The 24,260-nt window shown below is 31.6% G+C and overlaps 1 protein-coding gene across 3 annotated transcripts in view; it reads left to right on the top strand.

The window, feature by feature from the left end:
• LOC148162013 (cullin-4B-like) overlaps nt 1-24,260 on the top strand; it is a 180,493-nt gene that overhangs the window by 21,596 nt on the left and 134,637 nt on the right. The window contains exons 2-11 of one of the 3 annotated variants that reach the window (XM_088020438.1): nt 4,377-4,610; nt 10,183-10,298; nt 13,331-13,434; nt 13,704-13,773; nt 16,916-16,989; nt 17,667-17,829; nt 17,927-18,016; nt 19,223-19,305; nt 19,869-19,936; nt 23,977-24,095. In XM_088020438.1, the coding sequence (XP_087876564.1) occupies nt 4,403-4,610; nt 10,183-10,298; nt 13,331-13,434; nt 13,704-13,773; nt 16,916-16,989; nt 17,667-17,829; nt 17,927-18,016; nt 19,223-19,305; nt 19,869-19,936; nt 23,977-24,095 (1,095 nt within the window). In that variant the 5' untranslated portion in view covers nt 4,377-4,402. Of the gene's footprint in view, nt 1-4,376; nt 4,611-10,182; nt 10,299-13,330; nt 13,450-13,703; nt 13,774-16,915; nt 16,990-17,666; nt 17,830-17,926; nt 18,017-19,222; nt 19,306-19,868; nt 19,937-23,976; nt 24,096-24,260 lie in introns of those variants that run through there. The other 2 variants (XM_088020436.1, XM_088020437.1) reach the window with 2 other exon arrangements.

The raw sequence follows: 24,260 nt of genomic DNA, 5'->3' as shown, positions 1-24,260 counted from the left end.
TATGGTGTTATAATAAAAAAAATTAAAGGAAAATAAATAAAGAGGGCACATTCTTTGTGGAGCACTGAGTGTTATACACAAACAATGAATCATGGAACACTACATCAAAAACTAATGATGTAATGTATGGTGGTTACCATAACAATAAAAATATTAAAGAAAAAAAGATTCTCAAAGTTTTAAAAAATCAATTGTAGGGTTTATGGAGAGTATTGGGATATATAGAAGGAAAAAAAAAATCTACTTTCTACCTAACTTAGCTCATTAGGACAAGATATTCCAGTTGTTTCATGTTCAAAATTATTACGTATCTTACCAACATCTGTTAAACTTAGAAGATAAAAAATGCATATTTTGGGTTTTCTTATAGTTTTTATATTTGTTTTTACCTTTCTTCCTGACTTTATATCCTACTGGGGAAAAGAGAGTTTTAACATTTATACAAATTAGTGAGTAAAGAAGAGGACGGTGGTAGTGTCTTTCTTTTGTTTAGATTCTGAGGAAGGAGAGGATTTAAGTTGTATTGACAGGGCTGAAATTTTAGTCACTCTTTGACCTGGATTTTGGAGAAGAAATGATGTTCACTCATTAGGGCAATATATTGTTAGGGTAAATTGTTGAAAATAATTGTCCAAGAATAGAAACATGTGTACCACTGACCTCAGAATACTCTATTCATTCACTGTAACCTTTATTTTAACAAGCTAAATTCTTCTTTCTGGAGAACACTCCTCTGTTACCCAAGGCATAATAAAGAAGGCCAATGCATCCTTGTTAATAGACATTAATATTAACGATTTAGAGATTCAATAGTCAGAGTTGAAGTAAACTTAGTACAAAAGTCAAAAGTTTTTCTATCTGACCCTGTTTACTTTTTGTGAATCATGGGGATCAGTATTTCATTTCATCTTCCTTGAGGCTGAAGACATGATTCACTTCATTTAGCAAATATTTATTGTGCTAAATAGGATTCTAAGGGATGGGGATTATAGATGGGAATAAAAGAGACAAAAGTTCTGATTCTCATGAATCTCATATTTTTGATAATGCCTTTGGTGTCACAATTGCTCAGCAGTATGGGTAAAAAAAAAAAAATAAAGTGTTCCTGCAGTACTATAAGAATAGTGAAATCTCCTCCCTTGGCTAAAACAAAAGTAACCTACTCAACTTTCTTGAACTTCTCTTTCCTATTGAAGAATTGGAATAATTAGTGTTTCTACATCCCCTAATATTGATGAGAATTAAATGAAATAACTCTAAGTACTAACATTGTACTTGGCACTCTGCTACTTATTAACTCTTATTATTCTGTTTCTTTCTGCAACTATGAAAAAGACTAGGCCTGAAGGAATGCAAATACTTCATAGAATTTTTAAGGTTAATAAAAAGTACAAAAGAGTATGTTTCGTCTGTTATGTGAAAATGAGGTGGTCAAGTATTTTTTAATTTTTTTTTTAGATTCCAGTTCGTTAACATGGCAGTGTAGTATTAGCTTCAGGTGTACAATACCGTGATTCAAACATTTTTTGATAAATATGTCATAAGTGAACATATACCCACATACATTTGTTTAAATGTATTTATTTGTTTAAATATATTAATTTTCAGTGATTGAAAAGATTTAGCAACCCAAACTATATAAAATGGTGAGAGTAACAGTTACTGGCAGGCACTAAAACATGCACATGGGGAGAGTGTAACTCCAACTATTAACTATTACTTGTAGCAAAATGAAATAAACAATAAAAATAAAATTTGTTTTCATCTACACATCTACACCAAAATTTACAATGTTCAGTTTAACCATACTATTTATTGTGGTCTACATAAATGTTAATTTAAATAATAAAATTACCAGGATTTACAGCACAAATATAAAAGCTAATCAGAATAATTGTTCTTTTTGTAAGAGGATGAGGAACTTTATACCTTTAATTAAGCTGCTTGGTGGTAATTTTTCCCTATAGCATAACTAATGACTTTTGGCAGTTTTACATCTGCTTTGAAAATATACTGGATGGAGACGCTTAACCCCTCAGGAAAGGATATGCAGAATTGATACATTTAAGTTCCACATTCAGGTCATTTAAAAAACTGCATATATCTGGGGGGCTTAACGATTTACCCCAAACTCCCTTTTCTTTTTTCAGTGTTAATGATCTTGCAATTGTACAACACATTTCCATGGACATGGCTCTAGCTCCCTCCCTCTTACTTCTTGCTGAACCGCAGGGCATAATTTTAATTGCCAACTGTTGGTCATAATGGGAATTTTGGACACGTCATTTCCGGTGGGGACAAGCTCAAGTCTCGCACCGCCAGACCGTGAGGCTGTGGGGAAGTCAACCGTCCCTTCTGAGGTACTTTTTCATCTTTTAGAGAGGCAAGTACTTTTAACCCCAAAACAAAATATGTGTAAATTATTACTAGTTCATTATACCTTAATCTTAAAGAGTATTGTGTTGCCATTTTATCTCTCAGCAATTAACAGGCTTCTGTTGTTAATTTCGTAACCGATTTTGTGTGTGAACATTTTCTCTATTGGACCTCTTTCAGTGTTTTAAGTTTTCCACTTAACGTGCTATTTTTGTCCGCCTTTTACGTTTTTATATTTCTTTTATATATTTTATATATTTATTTGTTTCTTTTTCTTTATATCTGTTTTGACTTTCCCTTTGACTCATGTTTGTCCGTCTGTTCTGTGGTTTAGTGCTGTAACTTGGACTCTTAAGATATTTCTCTTAATATTTTTCTTCTTCAGCTTTTCTTGTGATTTCTTTAATGTTTATCATCTTGTTACTTTTGACTTTTGTTTGTATGCTTTGTTTTTCTATTAATCTAATTTTGAATCTCTGACTTTTTGTCTACCCATTTTTTACGTTCGTCTGTTCCCATTTTTCTGTCCCCTGTTTTTGTTTGTTTGTTTGTTTGTTTTTGTTTGTTTTTTAAATGCTTCTAAGTCGTAGTACCGATCTTTGTTCCTTTCCGTTAAAGTCATTTAGTCTTTTCATAAACTTGTCCTCTCCAATTCTTGAAGTTTTTTGTTTCTTTGTGTTTTTTTTTTCACTCATTCTTTCCCTAGTTCTATCTTTAGGGAAAGAGTTCTCCACAGATAGAAATTTTGCCTTGTGTATCTGTATTGTTCAGACTACATACATGTACTGACTCTTATCTCTATTTCGTTTCTATCATAGTGTATTTATGCCTTTCTCATTATGTGAGTAAATATTATTTTCCTTGCTTTTTCTTTTGTTTTCTTTCTGGTTTTCCCTTTCCTTTTCTTATATACCCTTTCTCTCTTATTACTTCTACTTTTTCTCCCCACCCTTTAAAATCTCATTAAACTTAACTCTTTCTGCCTGTGCATCAGTTTTTACTTATTTATTTTCTCATTTTGCATCTTCAGTTTGAGACTTGCTAGATTTTCTGGACCTTTATAATGGATGTTTCGTGAGAGTCCAGAGATTCTTTTGTTTACCATTACATTCCAAAACACCTGACTGGTACACAGTAAACAAATGTATTATGTTCTGCCTTTTCTAACTTTCTGTACTTCATTTCTTTGTGTCTGATTGATATCTCTTTTAACTATTTCTGTGGTTTGTGTTTGTTTTTTCCTTAGGCTAACTCTTTGTTGCAGCAGGTTGCAAAATGTACTGATACCGGTGCCTTGCATGTTTTGTTTTGTTTTGTTTTTCTTTCAGTCTGTATTTTCATTTTCTGTCTCTGAGTTTCTCTCTTTTTTATGTTTTTTTCTCTCTGCTTCGCATTTTCTCTTGTTCTTTAATCTTTAGTGTTTCTTTCCCATATTTGCCCTCTTTACATTATTCTAAAAAACTCTTTCACTATCATTTTCTCATTTGCTACTATGTTATCATTGATAACATTTCACTTTTTTTTTCCTTTGCTCTTGGTTATTTTCCTCTTTTTGTTTTGATGGTTTATTTTTTTTCATTCTCTTTATTTCCATGTTTTCAAAATATTTCGCCCTCCTGATCTGGCAGTTAGTGTTGTCCATTTCTCTAGAGATTATATATACTTGCTGATGGTCTTTCTTCATCTTCTTCTGGGTACTATTAAGGAAAAAAAGATTAAAATATAGCAGCAAGGGTCAGGAGCCCCTTAAAAGTTTTTCTTGTTTATCTCTCTCTCTTTTTTTAAAGATTTCATTTATTTATGCATGAAAGGAGGGTGTTGGGGGCAGAGAGGAGGAAAAAGCTGAGCAGGACCCTGGAATTGCCACTTGAGCCAAACACAGATACTTAACTGACTTGAGTCACCCAGGCACCCCTTGTTTATCTCTTTCTGATCCTTATCTTCCTCCTTTTATCCAACTTCTTAAATCTAGTAGACAGAAGTATAAACTGGATTTTTTTTTAATTTTACAGGACTTAATGTAAAAATGGCTGAGGAATACTCATCATCATCTTCATCTGCTACTGCCTCTCAGGAACAAGAACAACTTAAGGACAGAAGCTTGATAGTTTTCTCTGTGACTGCAGACCATCACACAGATGACTTGGCTGAAGCCCCCACAACTCTTTCTAGTTTTGCCAGTATCAAGCTTAACACTGGCTCTGTCAAGAAATTAGTAATCAAAAACTTTAAAGGTAACATAATGATCATTTTATTAAGATTTCAGTTTTAGCTGCTCATACCCTATTGCTGCTTTTTTATTTTAAATTCAGAGAGATGGAGTTATATATTTTGAGGCAGTTAATTTTTAGAAGATTTAGGAACATTGTTTTGCACTCTGAAGACCTGAGTCCTGGCCATGATATAACCATGGAGTAACTTTTGACCTTTGGAAAATCACTCCATTCTTCACTTCTCTGTTTCCCTCTAAAATATATTTTAAGTTCTCTCTTTTGACTTTAAAATACCACTCTCAGCTGCCACACCTTTGTAGATTATATTGTGTCCCACCTTCTTAGTGAGTGAATTTGTAAAATTACTGAAAAGTGGTCTTAGATAGGAAGTAAAAAGGCAACAATTTAAATTTTTGATAACTTATAGAACATATGGTGAAAAATTATGCACTTGGATATAAATAATGAAATCATAATAAGATCTATTACTCAGAGTAGATGCATTTTAGCATTTAAAAAATTCTGAGGGGGGGAGCCTGGGTAGCTCAGGTCATGATCCCAGGGTCCTGGGGACTGAGCCCCGCGTTGGCCTCCCTGCTCAGAGGGGAACCTGCTTCTCCCTCTCCCACTCCACCTGCTTGTGTTCCTTCTCTCACTGTGTATCTCTCTGTCAAATAAATACATAATATCTTTAAAAGAATAAATAAAAAATTCTGAGGAAATATTAGTATAAAAATTAGAAACTCAACAGAATTACAGAATCAGGTTTTTTATGTCAAATTTGTAAAATGAAATCCTTATGTGGGTATTTTTGAATTTTAAAAACCAACATTTTTGGTAGCTGCTAATTTTTAGTTTACAGAGTTCAAAGGACATATACCAACCTTGTTGCTATCTTTGTCAGGAAAAAATTTAACTTTTTCTATTTTAATTAATATTATTAAATAACTCTTCTATTCAGTTATTTTCAGCTATAAGTACAGCTCTTCATTGTAAGTAAAATATCAAATATTACAACATTTCTGTTTAACACACCACATTTTCTAGAACTTTCCAAAAATAAATATTTTTAACATTTTGCCCCCTTGTGTTTTATCCAGAACCTAGTGCATGCAGGATTTATTTTGCAGAAGTTTGACTATAGATTGTTAAAGTGTAAATAAGCAACCTTTAGGAACTAAATAATACTTCAAATAACACGAATTTTTGGAATTCACATTATAGTTATGCATTACTGAATGAATGAAAGTTTGAATTTCCAATATTTTTTAGCATATTTTAGTATTTTTAGGATAAATTTCAGTAACTGAAATGCCCTGGTCTATGCATATTGTTTTCAATTTTTAGTCAATATTAGTAATTAAAATATGTATTTTCATATTTACAGCTTAGATAAGTTAAATATCTATTACAGTTATTTAAATAATTTTGACTAATTTCATATTCCTACATGAAAGATACAAAAAATATACCATTTGTTTCAGATTTTAAAACACTAAAAACAAATTTAGAAAATATTCTGGTGCAGTGAGATGGAACATTGCAATATTTCTCTTGATCATCATCATAAAATATATGACTTTCAGTATTTTTTGCTGACTTTTTTATATTAACTCAGATTTGAAGAAACACTTTTTTCATGCTATAATAATGGTTTTCAGGCTTTTAAATAATCATTCTTTTAGGGAAAAATTTGTAAAATAGTAAATTTATTGAGAGCGGGAGAGAATATGATATAAAAAAAAAGAGACCTGAGGTGCCTGTGTGGCTCAGTCAGATGGGCGTTTAGCTTTTTTTTTTTTTTAATTTTTTTATTGTTATGTTAATCACCATATATTACATCATTAGTTTTTGGTGCAGTGTTCCATGATTCATTGTTTGTTCATAACACCCAGTGCTCCATGCAGAACGTGACCTCCTCAATACCCATCACCAGGCTAACCCATCCCCCTCCCCCCCTCCCCTCTAGAACCCTCAGTTTGTTTTTCAGAGTCCATCATCTCTCATGGTTCGTCTCCCCCTCTGACATACTCCCCTTTTCTTCCTCTCCTGTTATCTTCTTCTTTTTCTTTTTTCTTAAAATATGTTGCGTTATTTGTTTCAGAAGTACAGATCTGTGATTCAACAGTCTTGCACAATTCACAGCGCTCACCATAGCACATACCCTCCCCAATGTCTATCACCCAGCCACCCCATCCCTCCCACCCCCAACCACTCCAGTAACACTCAGTTTCTTTCCTGAGATTAAGAATTCCTCATATCAGTGAGGTCATGTGATACATGTCTTTCTCTGATTGACTTATTTCACTCAGCATAACAGCCTCCAGTTCCATCCACGTCGTTGCAAATGGCAAGATCTCATTCCTTTTGATGGCTGCATAATATTCCATTGTGTATATATACCACTTCTTCTTTATCCATTCATCTGTCGATGGGCATCTTGGCTCTTTCCACAGTTTGGCTATGGTGGACATTGCTGCTATAAACATCGGGGTACACGTACCCCTTCGGGTTCCTACATTTGTATCTTTGTGGTAAATACCCAGTAGTGCAATTGCTGGATCGAATGGTAGCTCTAATTTCAACTGTTTGAGGAACCTCCATACTGTTTTCCAGAGGGGTTGCACCAGCTTGCATTCCCACCAACAGTGTAGGAGGGTTCCCCTTTCTCCACATCCCCGCCAACATCTGTCGTTCCCTGGCTTGTTAATTTTAGCCATTCTGACGGGTGTGAGGTGGTATCTCATTGAGGTTTTGATTTGGATTTCCCTGATGCCGAGCGATGTTGAGCACTTTTTCATGTGCCTGTTGGCCATTTGGATGTCTTCTTTGGAGAAATGTCTGTTCATGTCTTCTGCCCATTTCTTGATTGGATTATTTGTTCTTTGGGTGTTGAGTTTGATAAGTTCTTTATAGATTTTGGATACTACCCCTTTATCTGATATGTCATTTGCAAATATTTTCTCCCATTCTGTCGGTTGTCTTTTGGTTTTGTGGACTGTTTCTTTTGCTGTGCAAAAGCTTTTTATCTTGATGAAATCCCAACAGTTCATTTTTGCCCTGGCTTCCTGTGCCTTTGGCGATGTTTCTAGGAAGAAGTTGCTGCGGCTGAGGTCGAAAAGGTTGCTACCTGTGTTCTCCTTTAGGATTTGGATGGACTCCTGTCTCACGTTTAGGTCTTCCAACCATTTGGAGTCTATTTTTGTGTGTGGTGTAAGGAAATGGTCCAGTTTCATTCTTCTGCATGTGGCTGTCCAATTTTCCCAACACCATTTGTTGAAGAGACTGTCTTTTTGCCATTGGACATTCTTTCCCGCTTTGTCAAAAATAAGTTGACCATAGAGTTGAGGGTCCATTTCTGGGCTCTCGATTCTGTTCCATTGATCTATGTGTCTGTTTTTGTGCCAGTACCATACTGTCTTGATGATGACAGCTTTGTAATAGAGCTGGAAGTCCGGAATTGGGATGCCGCCAGCTTTGCTTTTCTTTTTCAGTATTCCTCTGGGGCGTTTAGCTTTTGATCTCAGTTCAGGTCTTGCCCTACGCTCCATGCTGAGTGTGGAGCCTACTTAAAAAAAAAGAAAGAAAGAAAAGAAACCTAATTTTGAAGTTATTCTTTGCCTAACAAACTACCAAAGAATTTTGAAATAAAAATACCAATTTTTCTTAAAGATGCATATTTCTGGTTTGATGTTTTGCCTTCTAGGTGGCCTAATTTATATAAATATATATGTGTAATAAATACATATATTATGACATATAAGTTATATATATATATATATATATATATGTAAATATGTAACACTTAACTATGTGTATATATAATTTCCCTTCCAAATCTTGGCTTTTGGTTGTTTTCTGGCTCAGTTAATTGGTGTTTAATTTTGTATTACTGTTTTTCTTGTTGTAGATTCCGTTTATTAGGCTTTACCAACTTATTAAGTAGAAACTTATCATTTAATTGGGACATTATTTTTGTTTAGTAATTTAAGCATGCAAGTTTCTTAGTTTTTGTTGAGACTCTCTTTTATGAATTCTGTGCTTATATTTTTGCTGAGTTGAAATTCACATAGCATAAAATTAGATATTAACTTCTTTAAAGTGTACAGTTGTACACTTAGGGACAATATTGTGCACTACCACCTCAGTCTAATCCTGAGACATTTTTTAAAGATTTTATTTAGTTATTTATTTATTTGAGTGAGAGAGTAGGGGGAGGGGCAGAGGGAGAGGGACAAGCGGACTCCATACTGAGCATGGAGTTTGACTTGGGGCTCGATCCCAGGACCCTGAGATCATGACCTGAGCCAAAACCAATAGTCAAATGCTTAACTGACTGTGCCACCCAGAGGCCCCCAATTCTGAATTAAATAATTTTAATCATTTCCATTTAATAAGTTCATTTTAATCACCTTAAAATGGAACCCCATATTCATAAGCATTATCATTTCCCTGTCTATCCTTTTTTCATTCCTTCCTGTCCTCTACCAGGCAGTCAGCAGTTTGCTTTCTGTTTCTATGGATTTACATATTCTGGATGTTTCATATAATGAAATCATTCTACAGGTGACCTTTTCTGACTGGCTTGTTTCCTGTAGTATTGTGCTTTTGAAGTTGATTCATGCTGTAGCATGTGTGAATGCTTAATTTTTATGGCTTAAATAAAATTCCATTGTATGGACATACATGCTGCTTTGAACATTTATGTATAGGATTTTGTATGAATGCCTGTTTTTAGTTCTTTTGGCTATATACCAAGCAGGGAATTGTGGGGTCATATGGTAATTTTTTGTTTAAGTAATTGAAGAACTGTTAAACTTTTCCATATTGTCCACACAATTTTATATTCCCACCAGAAATGTACAAGTGTTCCAACTTCCCTGCATCCTCTCAAAAACTTGTTATATCCTTCCTAGTAGGTGTGAACTGATATGTCATGGTTTTGACTTATATTTATCTATTTACTTATTATGTTGAGCAACTTTCCGTAAGCTGCTTGGTCATTTGTATATATTCTTGAAAATGTCTGTTCAAATCCTTTTCCTAGTTATTAATTGGGTTTATCTTTTTTGTAATTGAGTTGAAAGAATTTTTTATTCTAGGTACTTGATACTTATCAGTTATATGATTAGCAGATATATTCTTGTATCCTGAGGGTTGTGTTTTTGCTTTCTTGATTTTCCTTTGATGCACAAAAATTTTACATTTTAACTTAATGAACTCTCAAATAAATTATCTAATGTTGCTTGTACCTTGGTGTCATATATGAATTTATTGCAAGATTCAAGGTCATGAAGATTTATCCCTGTGTTTTCTACTAAAAGCTTTATAGATTATGCTGTAATATTTATATTTAGGCTTTTGGTTTTGAATTATTTTTTGAATATATTAAGATAGCAGTTTTTCTTCATTCTTTTGAATGTGGGTGTCTTGTTGTCCTAGTACCATTTGTTGAAGAGACTATTTTTACCGACTCTGAATGGTCTCAACATACCTGTTTAATTTGTCTTAAATGTATGATGATATTACATTTTATAGTATTCTGACATTCTCTTCCAAACTTTTGCCCCATAATCTTTTGTTTATTTATTAGATAAACCTCTGATACTGGAAAACTATACTGAAGAAACATGGCAAAAATTAAAAGAAGCTGTACAAGCTATCCAGAACAATATCTGTGTTAAATACAGCTTGGAAGAACTCTACCAAGTATGTCTTATTTTGGGATGTAAATACTCATTAATCATAATGGAGTCAGAATTTATATTAATAATTGTATTTGCTTGAATCTGTTTTATCATCATGCATTGTAATCATGGAATCCATCATAGTTTACAATCAATGCAGTTCAGTTCCTGTATTTATATTTGGTGGATTTATTTAGCTATAATTATGCTGCATACACTTGTTTTATATATATATTCCCATTCTTCAGGTTATTTTAATTCAGTTTAATTTAGCAGGGTTTTGTGTACATTTTTCTTTTTTTAAAAAGAGTCTAGAATGGCTTTTTGTTAAAATTGGAGAGAAATATAATTTGTTCTTTATTGTTGAGTCTCTTAAGTTTGTTTCCCTATTTCCTTTTCCCCCCTTTCCCATAAGTTTGTCTGTTTTCTTTCCTAAATTCAATGTATGAATGAGATCATGTGGTATGTGTCTTTCTCTGCCTGACTTATGTCACTTAGCATGATACCCTCTAGCTCCATCCACATCATTGCAAAGATTTCATTTTTTTGATGGCTAATTTTCTATTGTAAATATACCACATTTATTATATGTATATTAGGAGAGGTGATGAAGGTGTTAGCTAATGCTACTGTGGTAATCATTTTACAGTATATAAATCCAATATAATCAATAATAATATGAATATTATTCCATTTTAATAAGTTGCTGAGTTCATTCTGTACATCTACCTTCACGATTCTTTGTTTCCCTCTTCTTTTCATCTTATATTTCATAATTTTGTCTTTGTACCAGTGATTAATTCCTCTGATTCATCCATCATCATGATGAAATCCATTTGGGATTGCCTCCCAGTCATAGCATTTTTAATTTTGGCCTGACTAGGTATTCCCTAGTGTCTTCTATGCCTATATGAAGGCCAGCTAGTATCCTTATAATTGTTGTTTTAAAGTCTAATTTAGATATTTTACTTATACTATATTTATTAAACCCCTGACCAGCATTTCTTTCAGTTCTTTCTTTTGGGCTAAATTCTTCCATCTTGTCATTTTGGAGGAGGAAGAAAAAGTAAAATGTAATTAAAATTTTTAAAAATCTCAAAGAGAAAGAAAGAAAGCTAAATCCTAGGTGTGTTCTTGTCTCCTTGTTACAAGAAGCTTCCAAGGGTCATTTCCTCTGTTTGTAGATATGCAGCTTTGTTCTAGAAGACTTCCCATTGAGTTCTTGGGTGTTCAGAAAGGGTTGATATTTATCTAGCTGTGTTTGAAGGAGGAGGCTAGTTAGGGTGCTACTCCTCTGCCATCTTAATCCCCTCCTCTCAGAGGTGCGTTTTGTTTTGTTTTTTTTTAATTCAAAACTTCCAGTTGTGTTATGACAACTTTGGAGATCAGCTTCTGCTCTTTCCCACAATTTGTTGCTACTGCTTTGGGTGACAGGTTTTTGTTTGTTTTTTTAATCACTTTTCTGAACTATTTTTGGAAAGACTGTATTTCTTTGTCATTTGTTGTCATTGGATGTCCCTGTTCCATTAGCTTAGTGGTTAACTAACCTCTAAGTATATTGAGATATACTTAAATAATACAGCCAAAAACAAAACAAAAATTTTTCTCTGCTTTTGAAGATTACAGTTGTATTGGGGCATTCATTCATTGGTTAGCCCTGCTATTTACAACTCTTAGACTTCTTTCGTTATATTTGGGTATATCCTTAATGTAAACCTAAAGTGAATTTACGGTCTCTTCAGCTCTTTTCTGAGAATGTTCTAGGATATGTGTGGCCTTCTTGATTTTTCTGCCTTTCTTGATTTTATACACAGGAACTTTTAAAGCACTAATTTTTTGGTATTTCTTTTCCAACCTCTGATGCTTTCTAGGATTTTCTTGTATGTTACTTGTCCTGTTTGTTATCTCTTGCCTTAGGTAACTAAGTCAGTATATTTAAATGCCTTTAAACTTTTTGACAAAGTCCCCAGTTTGGTTCCTTCTGCCTGAAGATTCAAAGCAGAAAGCATAAACACAAAATCCAGAGTCAAAATACATTTATAGTTCTTTGCGAGCAAGGTCTGCATTTCTCCCTGACTATAACCAGTAAACCATACTGGCAATTTTCACCATGGTAGGTGGGTAAGTTAATACCAAAATGCTCTATTACTGAGATGTAGCAGGTTTTTCTTTATTAAATGTTCCTTTGATTGCAAGGGTTTTGGTGAGGTTCCAGAACTCTGAAAAAAAATAGATTCTGATAGTTTTGCTGGCCTAATTTTTTATTTAATGGAGAGTTAGAGTTTTCTACCATTTTTGGTCACATCACTCCAGTGGTCAATGGAGTATATTTTAATATAAACAAAATAGTTTGTTCTATTGTTTTAACAGGCATTTTAAGCACACTTGATAAAATTGTGTATGGTTGTAATTATTTTACACATTATTTTAAATTCTTTTCTTAATTTTTAAATTTTAAACAAAGATAATCTTTTAAACATTCTGAAAGGTAAGACATGGTTTAACTTATGGTTTAGCCAACTAATTTCAGGGAATTATTTTAAATTTTAAAAAGTTAATTATGGTGAAGTCTGAGTGCTTAGACTTACTGCTTAAGAATGGGTTTGTACATGCTAATTTGGATGGAAGAATTTTAAATACATTTTGTTAGGCTTCCTGAATTTTAAGTTTTGAAATCTCTTTTTATCATTTAAGAGTCATTAATATGTTAACACCATTCCTATTCATTTATTAATTCATATGAAAGAAGTTCATAATCACGGGCGCCTGGGTGGCTCAATTGGTTAAGCATCTGCCTTCGGCTCAGGTCATGATCCAGGGTCCTGGGATCGAGCCCTGCATCGGGCTCCCTGCTCAGCGGGAAGCCTGCTTCTCCCTCTCCCACCCCCCGATTTGTGTTCCCTCTCTCGCTGTGTCTCTCTCTGTCAAATAGATAAGTAAAAACTTTAAAAAAAAAAGTTCATAATCAGTGGTCAGTATTATCAGTAAATGTGGAAGAAGTAATTTAAACTATATATTTTTTTCAACTTACACATACACATTTTTATTTTTCAGAGTGTTGAAAACCTTTGCTCCTACAATTTATCTGCAAACTTATATAAACAGTTGAAGCAGCTTTGTGAACAGCACATCAAAGCAGAAATTCATCAGTTCAGAGAGTATCCTTTTATCCCTCTTTGAATTGTTTATCCTCTTTGAATTTTCCCTTTGAATTTCCATGTCAGTATCTGTTGAATGGAATAATTAATTTGGCATATGGGATTAATTTTGTTTTTGGTATCTTTATGTTTGTTTAAGACTTAGAGATGCTTGGTCTATGGTTAGCATTAATCAGTTTTACCAAATATTGTCTTTTAGAAGTTGTATCTTCCATTTGCAGAATGTGTGTTAGCTTTAGAATATAAAATTTTTCTTAACATTACTTCATGTATTCTTTGGATATTGACCCTTTTCTAAAGAAAATGGATAAATGCTGGCAAAATCATGGCAGACAAATGGTAGGCTTATAGAAATTATATTTTTATTTAAGAGAGTTATTATGGAATATGTTAAATAGTCTATAAAAGACAAAAAATCCAAAATATAGTAACTCATGCTTTATTTAAAAACATATTTGGAAATGCTTTTATGGTAGAAGTCTATTCTTAGTTCTTTAAAATTTCAATTATAATTTACTGGTTCACCTACAACTATAAAGTTTTTTTTTCAAAGAGACAATTATATTTTAGATATAGTTGTGTTTAACATTGATTTGAGATTAAACGAGAGTCACAGAATATATGCGAGATTTAGTCTCACTAAATAAATATTACCTGAAATTAGTAATTTATCATCTCAAATTTGAATATAAAAGGGAATGTGCTGTAAAGGAATTGGACCTCTAACAAAGGGAAATACACTAAATTAGGTAAATAAGCTGTTTTAAATATTTCAACAGAAGATATTTCTGTACTTTGAAGATGAAAATATGCAAATTGTGGTTGTTTTTCAATTTTGTATCATAAAGTATGAGATAATATAATGTATTAATACTATTACTATAAGTTTTAAATATTTATTTAATGTGTGAAAACAAAACTGTAAATTCAAATCTTCACTAATGGAAAGCATTTTTCTCAGTTTCTTACATAAAGACTAAAAGCTAGAATAGACTAAACTATTCATATTCCTTAAAATAGTGACAGGAATTTATATTTTTAAAATATAAAAGGGAGGGGCCCACATGAATTATGATTTGAAATTATTAACTGATTTTTTTTAAAACATCTTTATTGGGGTATAACTGATATATGAAAAGCCAGAGATACTTGAGCATACAGTTCAATAAGTTTTGATATATTTGTACCCCTGGGAAGCCATCACCACAGTCAACAGTGAACATATCCATCACCTCCAAAAGTTCCTCTTATTGTTTGTTGTCCTTGCCCCTGAGACCTAATAGGAGTTGGACATGGGTCCCCTCACTGTGATAGCAAAATCTTTGGCTGCCTCCATAAGAAGATAAATGCTCTTTGCCTCTTGTGTAGTTTATCTTACAGGAATTCAAAGGGAGGGAAATGTGAACTTTGATTGTTTAAGTGAATGTTTGGAGTTGTTAAACCCATTTTTACTCATTTCCAATTCTCACTCATATTGTCCTTAATCATAGATGGCTATGACATCACAGTTTTCTAATTTTCACACTTAAAAAAGTGATCATGAGTCTTGGCTCAAAATCAAGGCTGTGAACCATGCCACAGTCAATCTCCTTAATGTCATGCAGCACTGTTACATGACAAGATTCTCTGGACAGCATAATTACCCCTTTTCAAAACATTTCCAAATGCTCTGTGCAGAGCTTCAAGGGGAATCAGCAAAGAGGTGCCAGCTTAAATGCTTTAAGTTAAAGCCAAAAAAGTATATATTTTCTAAAACAGAATATCCATGAATACAGTGATTGCCAAAGTTAAGAATGTATGAGCATATTTTAAAATCTTATAAATTTAATTACATTATTTATAGAGACTGTAAATTTGCCACAAAAGTAAAAGTCTTTGAGACCACATTTAGGCTATCTTTGTGGGGTTTTGATCCAGTTTAAAGGATTGTATGTCAGGGGAAACAAGCATGCTATTTATGTTTGTTACTCCATGCAATATTTAACCAGCTACGCTGGAAAATACTTCCTGGAAAATTCTTACTCGTTAAGATATAGTTTACAGGGGGCGCCTGGGTGGCTCAGTTGGTTAAGCGACTGCCTTCGGCTCAGGTCATGATCCTGGAGTCCCGGAATCGAGTCCCGCATCGGACTCCCTGCTCAGCGGGTAGTCTGCTTCTCCCTCGGACCCTCTTCCCTCTCGTGCTCTCTATCTCTCATTCTCTCTCTCTCAAATAAATAAATAAAATATTTTTTTAAAAAAAGATATAGTTTACAGGTTATCACTTCTTTCAAATTTTCTAGGCTCTTATCTCTTTATACCACTCTGGTTTTCTCTTGTTTCTCTTTTGCTTTCTCCCATCTGTTTATATAAGTAAGTTTGAATAATACATAAGGGTGTATTTAAATTATTAATGCTCTGTTTCCTTTTTCAGATGATGAATTCTTTACAAATATTTTGTGATATAATTGCGACTTAACATTGTGCAAGTTTAAGATGTACAGGATGATGATTTAATGGATTTATATACTGTAAAATGATTACCACAGTAGCATTAGCTAATACCTTCATCACCTCTCCTAATTACTAGAACATTTAAGGATCTTATTAAATTTCAAGTGTTTTTCAGTATTCAGGGTGTTTAATTTTCATCACTATGCTTTACATTAGATCTCTAAAACTTATTTACATTATAAGTAAAAGCACATATCCTTTGACAATTACTGTTTTAAAATTAAAATGATTAAAAACATTTCTTAACACATTAATTAAATTTTTATTACTAAATTAGTGTAACTGGAATTTAGTACTTAGAGTTTTCTCATTTTACTTTTCTAGTACCACAAATGTTAGTGGATAACACACTAGTGAAAATTCTTTGGTTTCATCAATACTTTTTTAAAAATATAAAGGGGACTTGAGACAAGAATGTTTGAGAACTGGTATTCTTGTATATGCTCACATTGCAATTAATTTGTACATAACCATTATATTCATAGTAAAGAATTCTCTTGTTACTCTGTGTCTTCTAATATAAAGCATAAGATCTTATATTTGTACATAGCCTTGGTCATAGTAAGTATTGCTATTAATTCTTCTTATTTCTTCTTGTTTTATTATCTACAACTCTAGCTCTCTTATTTTCAGTCTTCTAATCTCCTATTGTTTCTTCCAAGATTTGTTTGGCAAACTGTATTTATCACTGATACTGATATATAAGCAGTTTTTACATAAGAATAAGCTGTGTGAATAAATTTTATTTAAATATCTCCATTAATCTTTATTATTTAACAACTAGAAAATAAGAAAAAAAGTGAAAAATTTGAAAGGTTCTCTTTCCAAGATAAATAAATATGTTATTACCTATGTTTGATTTATAGATTGAAAAGGATGTTTATAAATAATGTGCTTTTCTTAAGAATTAAGGTTTTATTAGATGGATAATAATTTAACCCAAAAATCTTTCAGATATAATGTTTTACCTTTGTTTTATTTCTGACAGAGCATGATTAGGAACATTTTTCTGTTCCTAGATAGAACTTATGTTTTTCAAATTTTGATGTCATCTTCCCTTTGGTAAGGATACAAATAATTACTTGAAAAATTGTTGTATGTAATTTCTGATCACCTTTTTATCTACAAAGTGAAAGAAGACATAATAAAAATTTATAAATTTTCAAAAATAATTTTGAAAATCCATATTTCTCTATATCATGAAACAAAAATGTTTTAAAATTGTTTGATCACACAGTAGCACAGCTTTAAGTGTTTTTAATTTATCTCAGTGTTAATAAACTATCTTATTTAGGAAACATACCAATTCTAAGATATATTCTAGGATAATGAATCACATTTTATATACTTTATTATTAAAACACCAGAAAGTCAGTAAATTGACATTAAATTGTGCTAATTAAGGCTAAAAATCTAAAATAAGGCAAGTGTAGCAGCTTTGGAGTTATCTTAAATTTTATTTTTTTATTATGGAGTTATGCATGACATCCAGGATACTTTATATACTCTGAAATCTTATTTATTCTGATTGATTTCAGACCATCAAAAAACAAATAGAAGAATTTAGCCAACTGTAGATAGAATGAACTTAACATCACAGCATATTTTGTTTTGCCCGTGGGTAGTGCATTATATATATGAAAGTATAACTGATGGCAAAAAAAAAAAAATAAGCCAAAACTTACAGGGTTTCAAAAATATTTATTTAGGCAGGTTTTTTGTTGTTGTTGTTGTTTCAGGGACATGGGACTTGAATTATTTAAATCATATATAATTTGTGATCAGAATGTTCACAGCAGGATCATAGATGGAATTCTTTTGTTGATTGAAAAAGAAAGAAATGGTGAAATGGTTGATCGATGTCTGATTCAAAGGCTTTTAACTATGCTTTCTGATTTGCAGGTAAGTAATTTTTTAACTTTAATTAAATTGAAACTAATTTTTAATTGATATTTTAAATATCAGTTTTAACTGAGTTTTTTAATATATTCCATCTTAGATTTACCAAGAATCATTTGAAAATAAATTCTTAGAAGAAACAAGCAGGTTCTATGAAGCAGAGGGAAGGAAAATAGTACAAAAAAAGGAGGTATTTGAAATCAAGATGACCATTATAAACTCTTTAATTATCTGTTGAACAGATCATTAAATCCTTGTGGAAGAACGTTTATAATTCCTATATATATTTTGACATACTTTTCTTGCTGACACTTAAATATGTTTTTCTTCTCTTCTTGGTCAGTTGTGTTTAAGTTTTGACAATTTTGTTGACCTTCTCAAAGAACCAGTTTTTGCTGTTTTTTTCCTATTGATTTTTTTCATTTCTGTTTCATTAAATTCCACACTATTATTTTTTGCTTGCTTCAGGTTTAATTTGATCTTTTTCTAGAGTCTTTAGGTAGAAAATTCGTTTTAAAAAGTTAGGTTATTGTTTTGAGATCTTTCTTTTTCTAAGGTAGTTGTTTACAACTATAAATTGCCCCATAAGTAATATGTTAGCTGTAATCTTTAAATTTCAGTATGTTCTAGCTTCATTTTCAATCATGTTAAAATATTTACTAGTTTGATTTCTTCTTGGACATACTAGTTGTTGAGAAATGTCATTTTTAATATCCACATATTTGTTAATTTCTCAAATTTTCTTTTTTCTCCCATTTTCACTCCATTACGATGAATGTGATGAATGAATGAAAGAATTTTCATTCTTTTAAAATACATTCACTTGTTTTGTGGTTTGAGGGGCTCTGTCTTGCAGAATGTTCCATGTGTGCTTAAATATAATGTGTATTCTAATGTTGGGTGGTGTTTTGCAAATGCCTATTAATTCTTGTTTAGTGTTGTTAAAGTCTTCTCTTCTTTGCTGGTTTTTGTCTTGGTGTTCTATCCATTATTTATCTTATATATCATATATATCCTTTTATATATCACACATGTACATCCTGTGTATACTATATGTCACATATATATGTGTCACCAGCTATTGATGTCACCAGTTGTCATTGAATTTCTGGCTTCTGTTTTCATTTCTGGCAGCCCTTTGCTTCAAGTATTTTATGGTTTTGTTGTAGTTATATTAAATTTCAAACCATAGTGTTCCCTATTACAAATTATACTCTGTTTTATAATTCTTGGCATTCTGGCTATATAGAAATGAACTGAGAATATAGCTGTGTCTTTATGAAACTAAACTGATAAGACAGGGCTATTTTTGTTTGCTTGCTTGTTTTGTTTGTAACTTTTGTGCTTTTTAAGTCCTATGATTCTTAGAAATAGGAAGCTTAAAATATTCTTTCAGATTCCAAGGTGTCTTTACCATATGAAGAAGCTCCTAGAAGAAGAAATAGACAGAGTTAGAACCTACCTACACCTTAACACACAGTAAGAATTATATAATTATATATATTATATATTTATTTACACTTTGAGATTTCTACTAAACAGATTAATAATTATCATATGATAGGATGAAGTCATAAATTTCTTTTCTTTTTTTGTTTAGTTCTTCCCTCCCTTCTTTCTTCATTTGTATCAAAGTAATGGGAATGCCTTATAAATAGAAACTTCATAGTAAGTTTATTTTTCAAGTTTTTGGTGAGCCAAATTAGGAAAATCAATTTTGGAAAATTTGTTGTTGATATTGTTAAATTACAGATGAAAGAATATTTTTTATGTGAAGCCAATGTCTATTATTACCTAATCTCCTCAAGTTAAGTAATGATAATTACAAGTCATTTTTTTAAAATCAGAAATCCATACAATAAAATTTAATCTTACTGAAGACCATTAAAACCATCAAAAATAGCAATTTTTTGGCACTGATACATGAGTAATAATTTAAAACAAGAAGTCAAAGTTGATAACAAAGGCACTACCCTTTTGGTGAGCAGTTTTAACTCTCCAGTATGAAAATCTTTTAGTAATCTACAACTGTTTTTAAACAGGAAGCTACTGATTACTATTGTAGAAAAGCAGCTTCTAGGTGAACATTTATCAACAGTTCTTCAGAAAGGTAAACAAGAACAGATATGTTTAACAAAATAATATTAAGGAAAATATTATTTAATTTTAAATTTTAAATTGAAAAAATTTCAATTTTAAATTTTTAAATTTAATTATTGTGTTCTGTGTTATACATCTTATTTGAAAAGGATAAATATGAAATGAAATATAATTTTTTCTCATTTGCAAAGTAGTGTGTGTCATGTAAGTATATTCAGCATTTTTTAAAGTTAAGAGTACTAAATGAGAGTTGCATATATAGCTCAAAATAGTAATGTGATGAAGGGTTTTCTTTGACATTTTAAAAATGTATTACATTATTAAATGTATTATGTTTTTCTGGTGTTTTTAAAACTTTAGATTATAGGTTCTTTTGAACCTATGTTTTGCTTTTCTTCTGGTATTCTCCCATTCTTCACATTGTTAACATAAGGCTAACATTTGTTCAACAAATATGTATTGAGTTTTTTCTTTTTGGTGCAAAACAAGTGTACTTGATACAGGGTGAATGCTTCATTAGAGAGCCTTATTAAGTGAGTGCATGTGAACTAAAACCTAAAGTTGAAAACAAGCACATCAATGAAAGAAGGAGAGTCTAGAGGCCCCTAGGTGGCTTAGTTAGTTAAGTGTCCTGGGTCTCTTGGTTTAGGCTCAGGTTGTGATTTCAGGGTCCTGAGATCCCTGCCTCCATCCCTTCCCACTCCCCACTTCACACTTCCTGGCTCAGCGGAGTGTGCTTGAAGAGTCTTTCCCTTTGCTCCTCCCCCACTTATACACACATGCTATTGGTCAAATAAATAAATCAATCTTTTTTTTTTTTTTAAAGGAGAGTCTCTGTCTAGTGACCTCTGTCCAACAAAAAGATTTAGGCAAAATTAGGATAAAAAGGGAAGGGCTGGTGTTGCTGAAGTATAGTGAACAAGATTTTATTAGAGAATGATAAATGTTGGTTTTAAACTGCAGAGAGTACATGTAGATGATCACATTGGTCTCTTGAGCAGTTGGATTATATTGTAGATATGATTAAAATCTTTTTGAGCAGAAAGAGCATGTAGGAGAATATCCTAGTAACTTTGCAGAGAGCCCTGGCCTTATGGTTAAGAAAGGAGAATGTCTTGTTAATTCAGGTAATTTTATTGTTGGGCAAGGACTTGATTTCATCTGTTAATCCAAACTGTTCTATAATTTTAAATTTTACTCTTATCCATGGTACATATTTGGTTATTATGTTTACTTATTTAGATGAACTAAAATTTAACTATTTTTTTTACAAGAGAAATATAGAGTAGGGAAAACACAAATACTGAGTTTTTTCTGTGTTAGAAATACATTCATATCATCAAAAAAAGATTTATTAAAAATAAAAATATATATTTATTACAAATAAATGACCTACTTGAACTGCTCACTAAGTCTCAGGGGCATCTTTATCCCACCACACTGGGCAGTGCCTGCACACACCTTTCTCACCCTCCTCCAAACTGCATGATCTGGAGCGTGCAGACTGGTCCAAGCTGTATGGCTTCAGCTGCAGCTTTTCGTGGCAGTATCAGAGGGGCTGCATACAAGCTGCTTGGTGCCTCACGCTGATCCTGATTCCTCAGTGACCCAGGGAGCAGTGATGTTGGGCAGCTTTGTGGCCTGGCATAAATGGATTTGGAAAATTTAGTTTGTAAGAGAAATTTGATTTGACTTCAGAATTACACTTAAAAGAATTAATTTGATTTATTATATAAGGGGACTTGGAAGACTTCTCCTGAAATTAAAAAATAGTTTTAGTAAAACAGATAAAAGTTTTAGCATTCATTTTCCTAAGCAACTTGAGCATAATCTAAGCATATTTATCAGTTCTGATGATTGTGAAACTCAGCCCTTTGTACACACTATGAAAATGTTATTTCATTCAACATCAAATTTTACACTTTACTGAAATCCCAATTATTTAAAACCTTAAGTTGTTCAGGTTTATTTTAAAGCATAAGGTAAAAAAAAAACTACATAAAGGATTGACTAGATTTTATAATGGATTTGTGAATGGAAAAATACCCAAGGTTATTAGCACTGAATAAATATCCCTTTTAATCTTTATACACAAATATACAACTATATGAGCTTGTATTAGCATTTTTCTGTTAATTGGCTTTTAATTGGTGCTTTTTCTTGTTTTGCACTAATGGTTTGTGTTCTGTAAATAAAATAAATTAAGTTTCCTAACACTATTAGCACTAGAAGCTGATACGATTGATAGTTTACCAGCCTCACACCATTTGCTCCTTAAATCTTAGATTGCCAAAATAGGAGGACTTATTTTTATTCTAAGAGTAGGCAAATGTTACATATTCTACTACATTTGCCTACTCTTAAAATAAAAATCCAGCAATCTTTAAAAGGCATTCAAACAGTTTTATAGAATTTGTGACTAATGTTTTTAACTCTCAGTTTGAAGAAATCACAGGAAAAAAACAGGTGGATTTCTAGTAAAAAAAAAGGGGGGGGGGTCTTTGTTTATAGGATGAGAAGAGAATAAAACCCGAGAAGTCTTGAGTATGTGTATACAATCAAAATAAACCAGGAACTTGATACCTTAAAAAAAAAAAACAAACTTCTTTAGCTTTATTTGGTTTTGTTTAAATTACAATTAATCAATTTACCAGATTACTGTTTAGTTTATGGAATAAATTGCTTATACACCATGTTCCCTTTGTAAAAGGAATGAACACTAACATTCTCTATGATCTAAGTTGAACATAGAGATTTGTAAAAGTAAATTGAGGCCCCAAATGTAGAACATTTAGATTTTTTTCCTATTTTTAAGGATTTCCTATTTTTAAGGATTTTAAGTCCTATTTCTAGATTCAAAAATTAATTCACTGCCAGGGTCCTACTTTGTTTTAAAAAAATTGTGATATAATTTTTATACCATAAAATTAATCTATTTAAACACATATAATATATTAATGAAATTGGGCAGCCATCACCCCATGCATCTTAGAACAATCAGTGATTTTTAATGACTGACAATTTTCAGTTGACCATTAGTATTTATTTTGATAGAAAGGTCAGTGAAAATCCATAATCTAACATGTCATCATTATATCTTTTCTCATCTTATGTTTTTTTAATAAATTTAAATTTAAAATACAAAAAAAAATTATACTTCACAGAAACCATACTAAAATGCTAACCTGATAGTGTGGATTGATTAACAATAGGGGTTTATCAACAACACAGTGGGAAGTGAGAAGTGAACTAAAGTAAAATAGATTTTTTAGATCTTTTAAGTTGAGGAATGCTAATAAAATTCTAAAGCCTTATAAAATTGATCTTTACTAATATTATATATTAAGTATGGTACATATAGTTCCAAGAAACAGAGTTGGCAGAAAGTTTCTTTGGATAGTGAGGGTTTATTCAGTTAATGATGAATAGAAAAAGCAACAAGTTGATATTAATATATTCTGATGCTGAACAAATGACTCTTTAGAAACAAGTATATTCTTGTATATCCTTTGCATTCTGGGATTTTTATGTTTATTTATTCAGTGATTAAATTTGTTCATGCATTTGGATATATTGCATAACATCCTTTTTGGACTTGATCATCTCTAATTTTCTTATTTCTCTTCCCACATAGAAATCAATATCTGGTACTTAATCAGATTTTAATGTTTTTAATTACTAACTTTTTAATTAGAAATTAAAATTTCTCATTTTTCTGCACACTAATTGTACTACAAATTTGTTTACTATATTATTTTTAATATAATATATATTTTTGGGCAATAATTTGAAATATGCAATGGTTTACAATGACAGCAGTTATGAGGATGAAAAAACAATTGGTCCAGAGGCATAAATTATTTTTTCATTATCCATCTGATTATTACTTAATAAAAACTTATTGATATTACTTTCATTTGTAAAGTTTAGGACTGTACCATTTTTAATTGAGTAAATATCTTAATGTAATAATCTCAAAATAGTCATTTAATGTATGTCTTGAGGTGGATGTTTGTATTGCTAATTTGCCTTCATGTTTCTAATATTCAGGCTTAAGCTATCTTCTTGATGAAAACAGGATTGAGGATTTATCTCTCCTTTACCAGCTGTTTAGTAGGGTAGACTGTGGAGTTCAAGTTCTTCTTCAACATTGGATTGATTATATAAAGGTAATAATTTAAGGAAGATATAATTGAAAAATAATAAGATTATTTATGGCTTATTTTTCACTTTAATAATATATTGTACTTTTTACTCTAGAACTTTTTGTCTTCTTATTTAAGAAATGTTTATTAAATTGAAATTCATAAAATATCTGTATTTTAAACCTTCTT

Source organism: Eumetopias jubatus, unplaced genomic scaffold, assembly GCF_037043125.1.
Source record: "Eumetopias jubatus isolate StellerSeaLion01/CBP00866 unplaced genomic scaffold, mEumJub1_p1.0 scaffold_27, whole genome shotgun sequence".
NCBI lineage: Eukaryota > Metazoa > Chordata > Mammalia > Carnivora > Otariidae > Eumetopias > Eumetopias jubatus.
The sequence above is the reverse complement of the archived record's forward strand: the minus strand, read 5'-3'. Positions and strand labels throughout refer to the sequence as shown.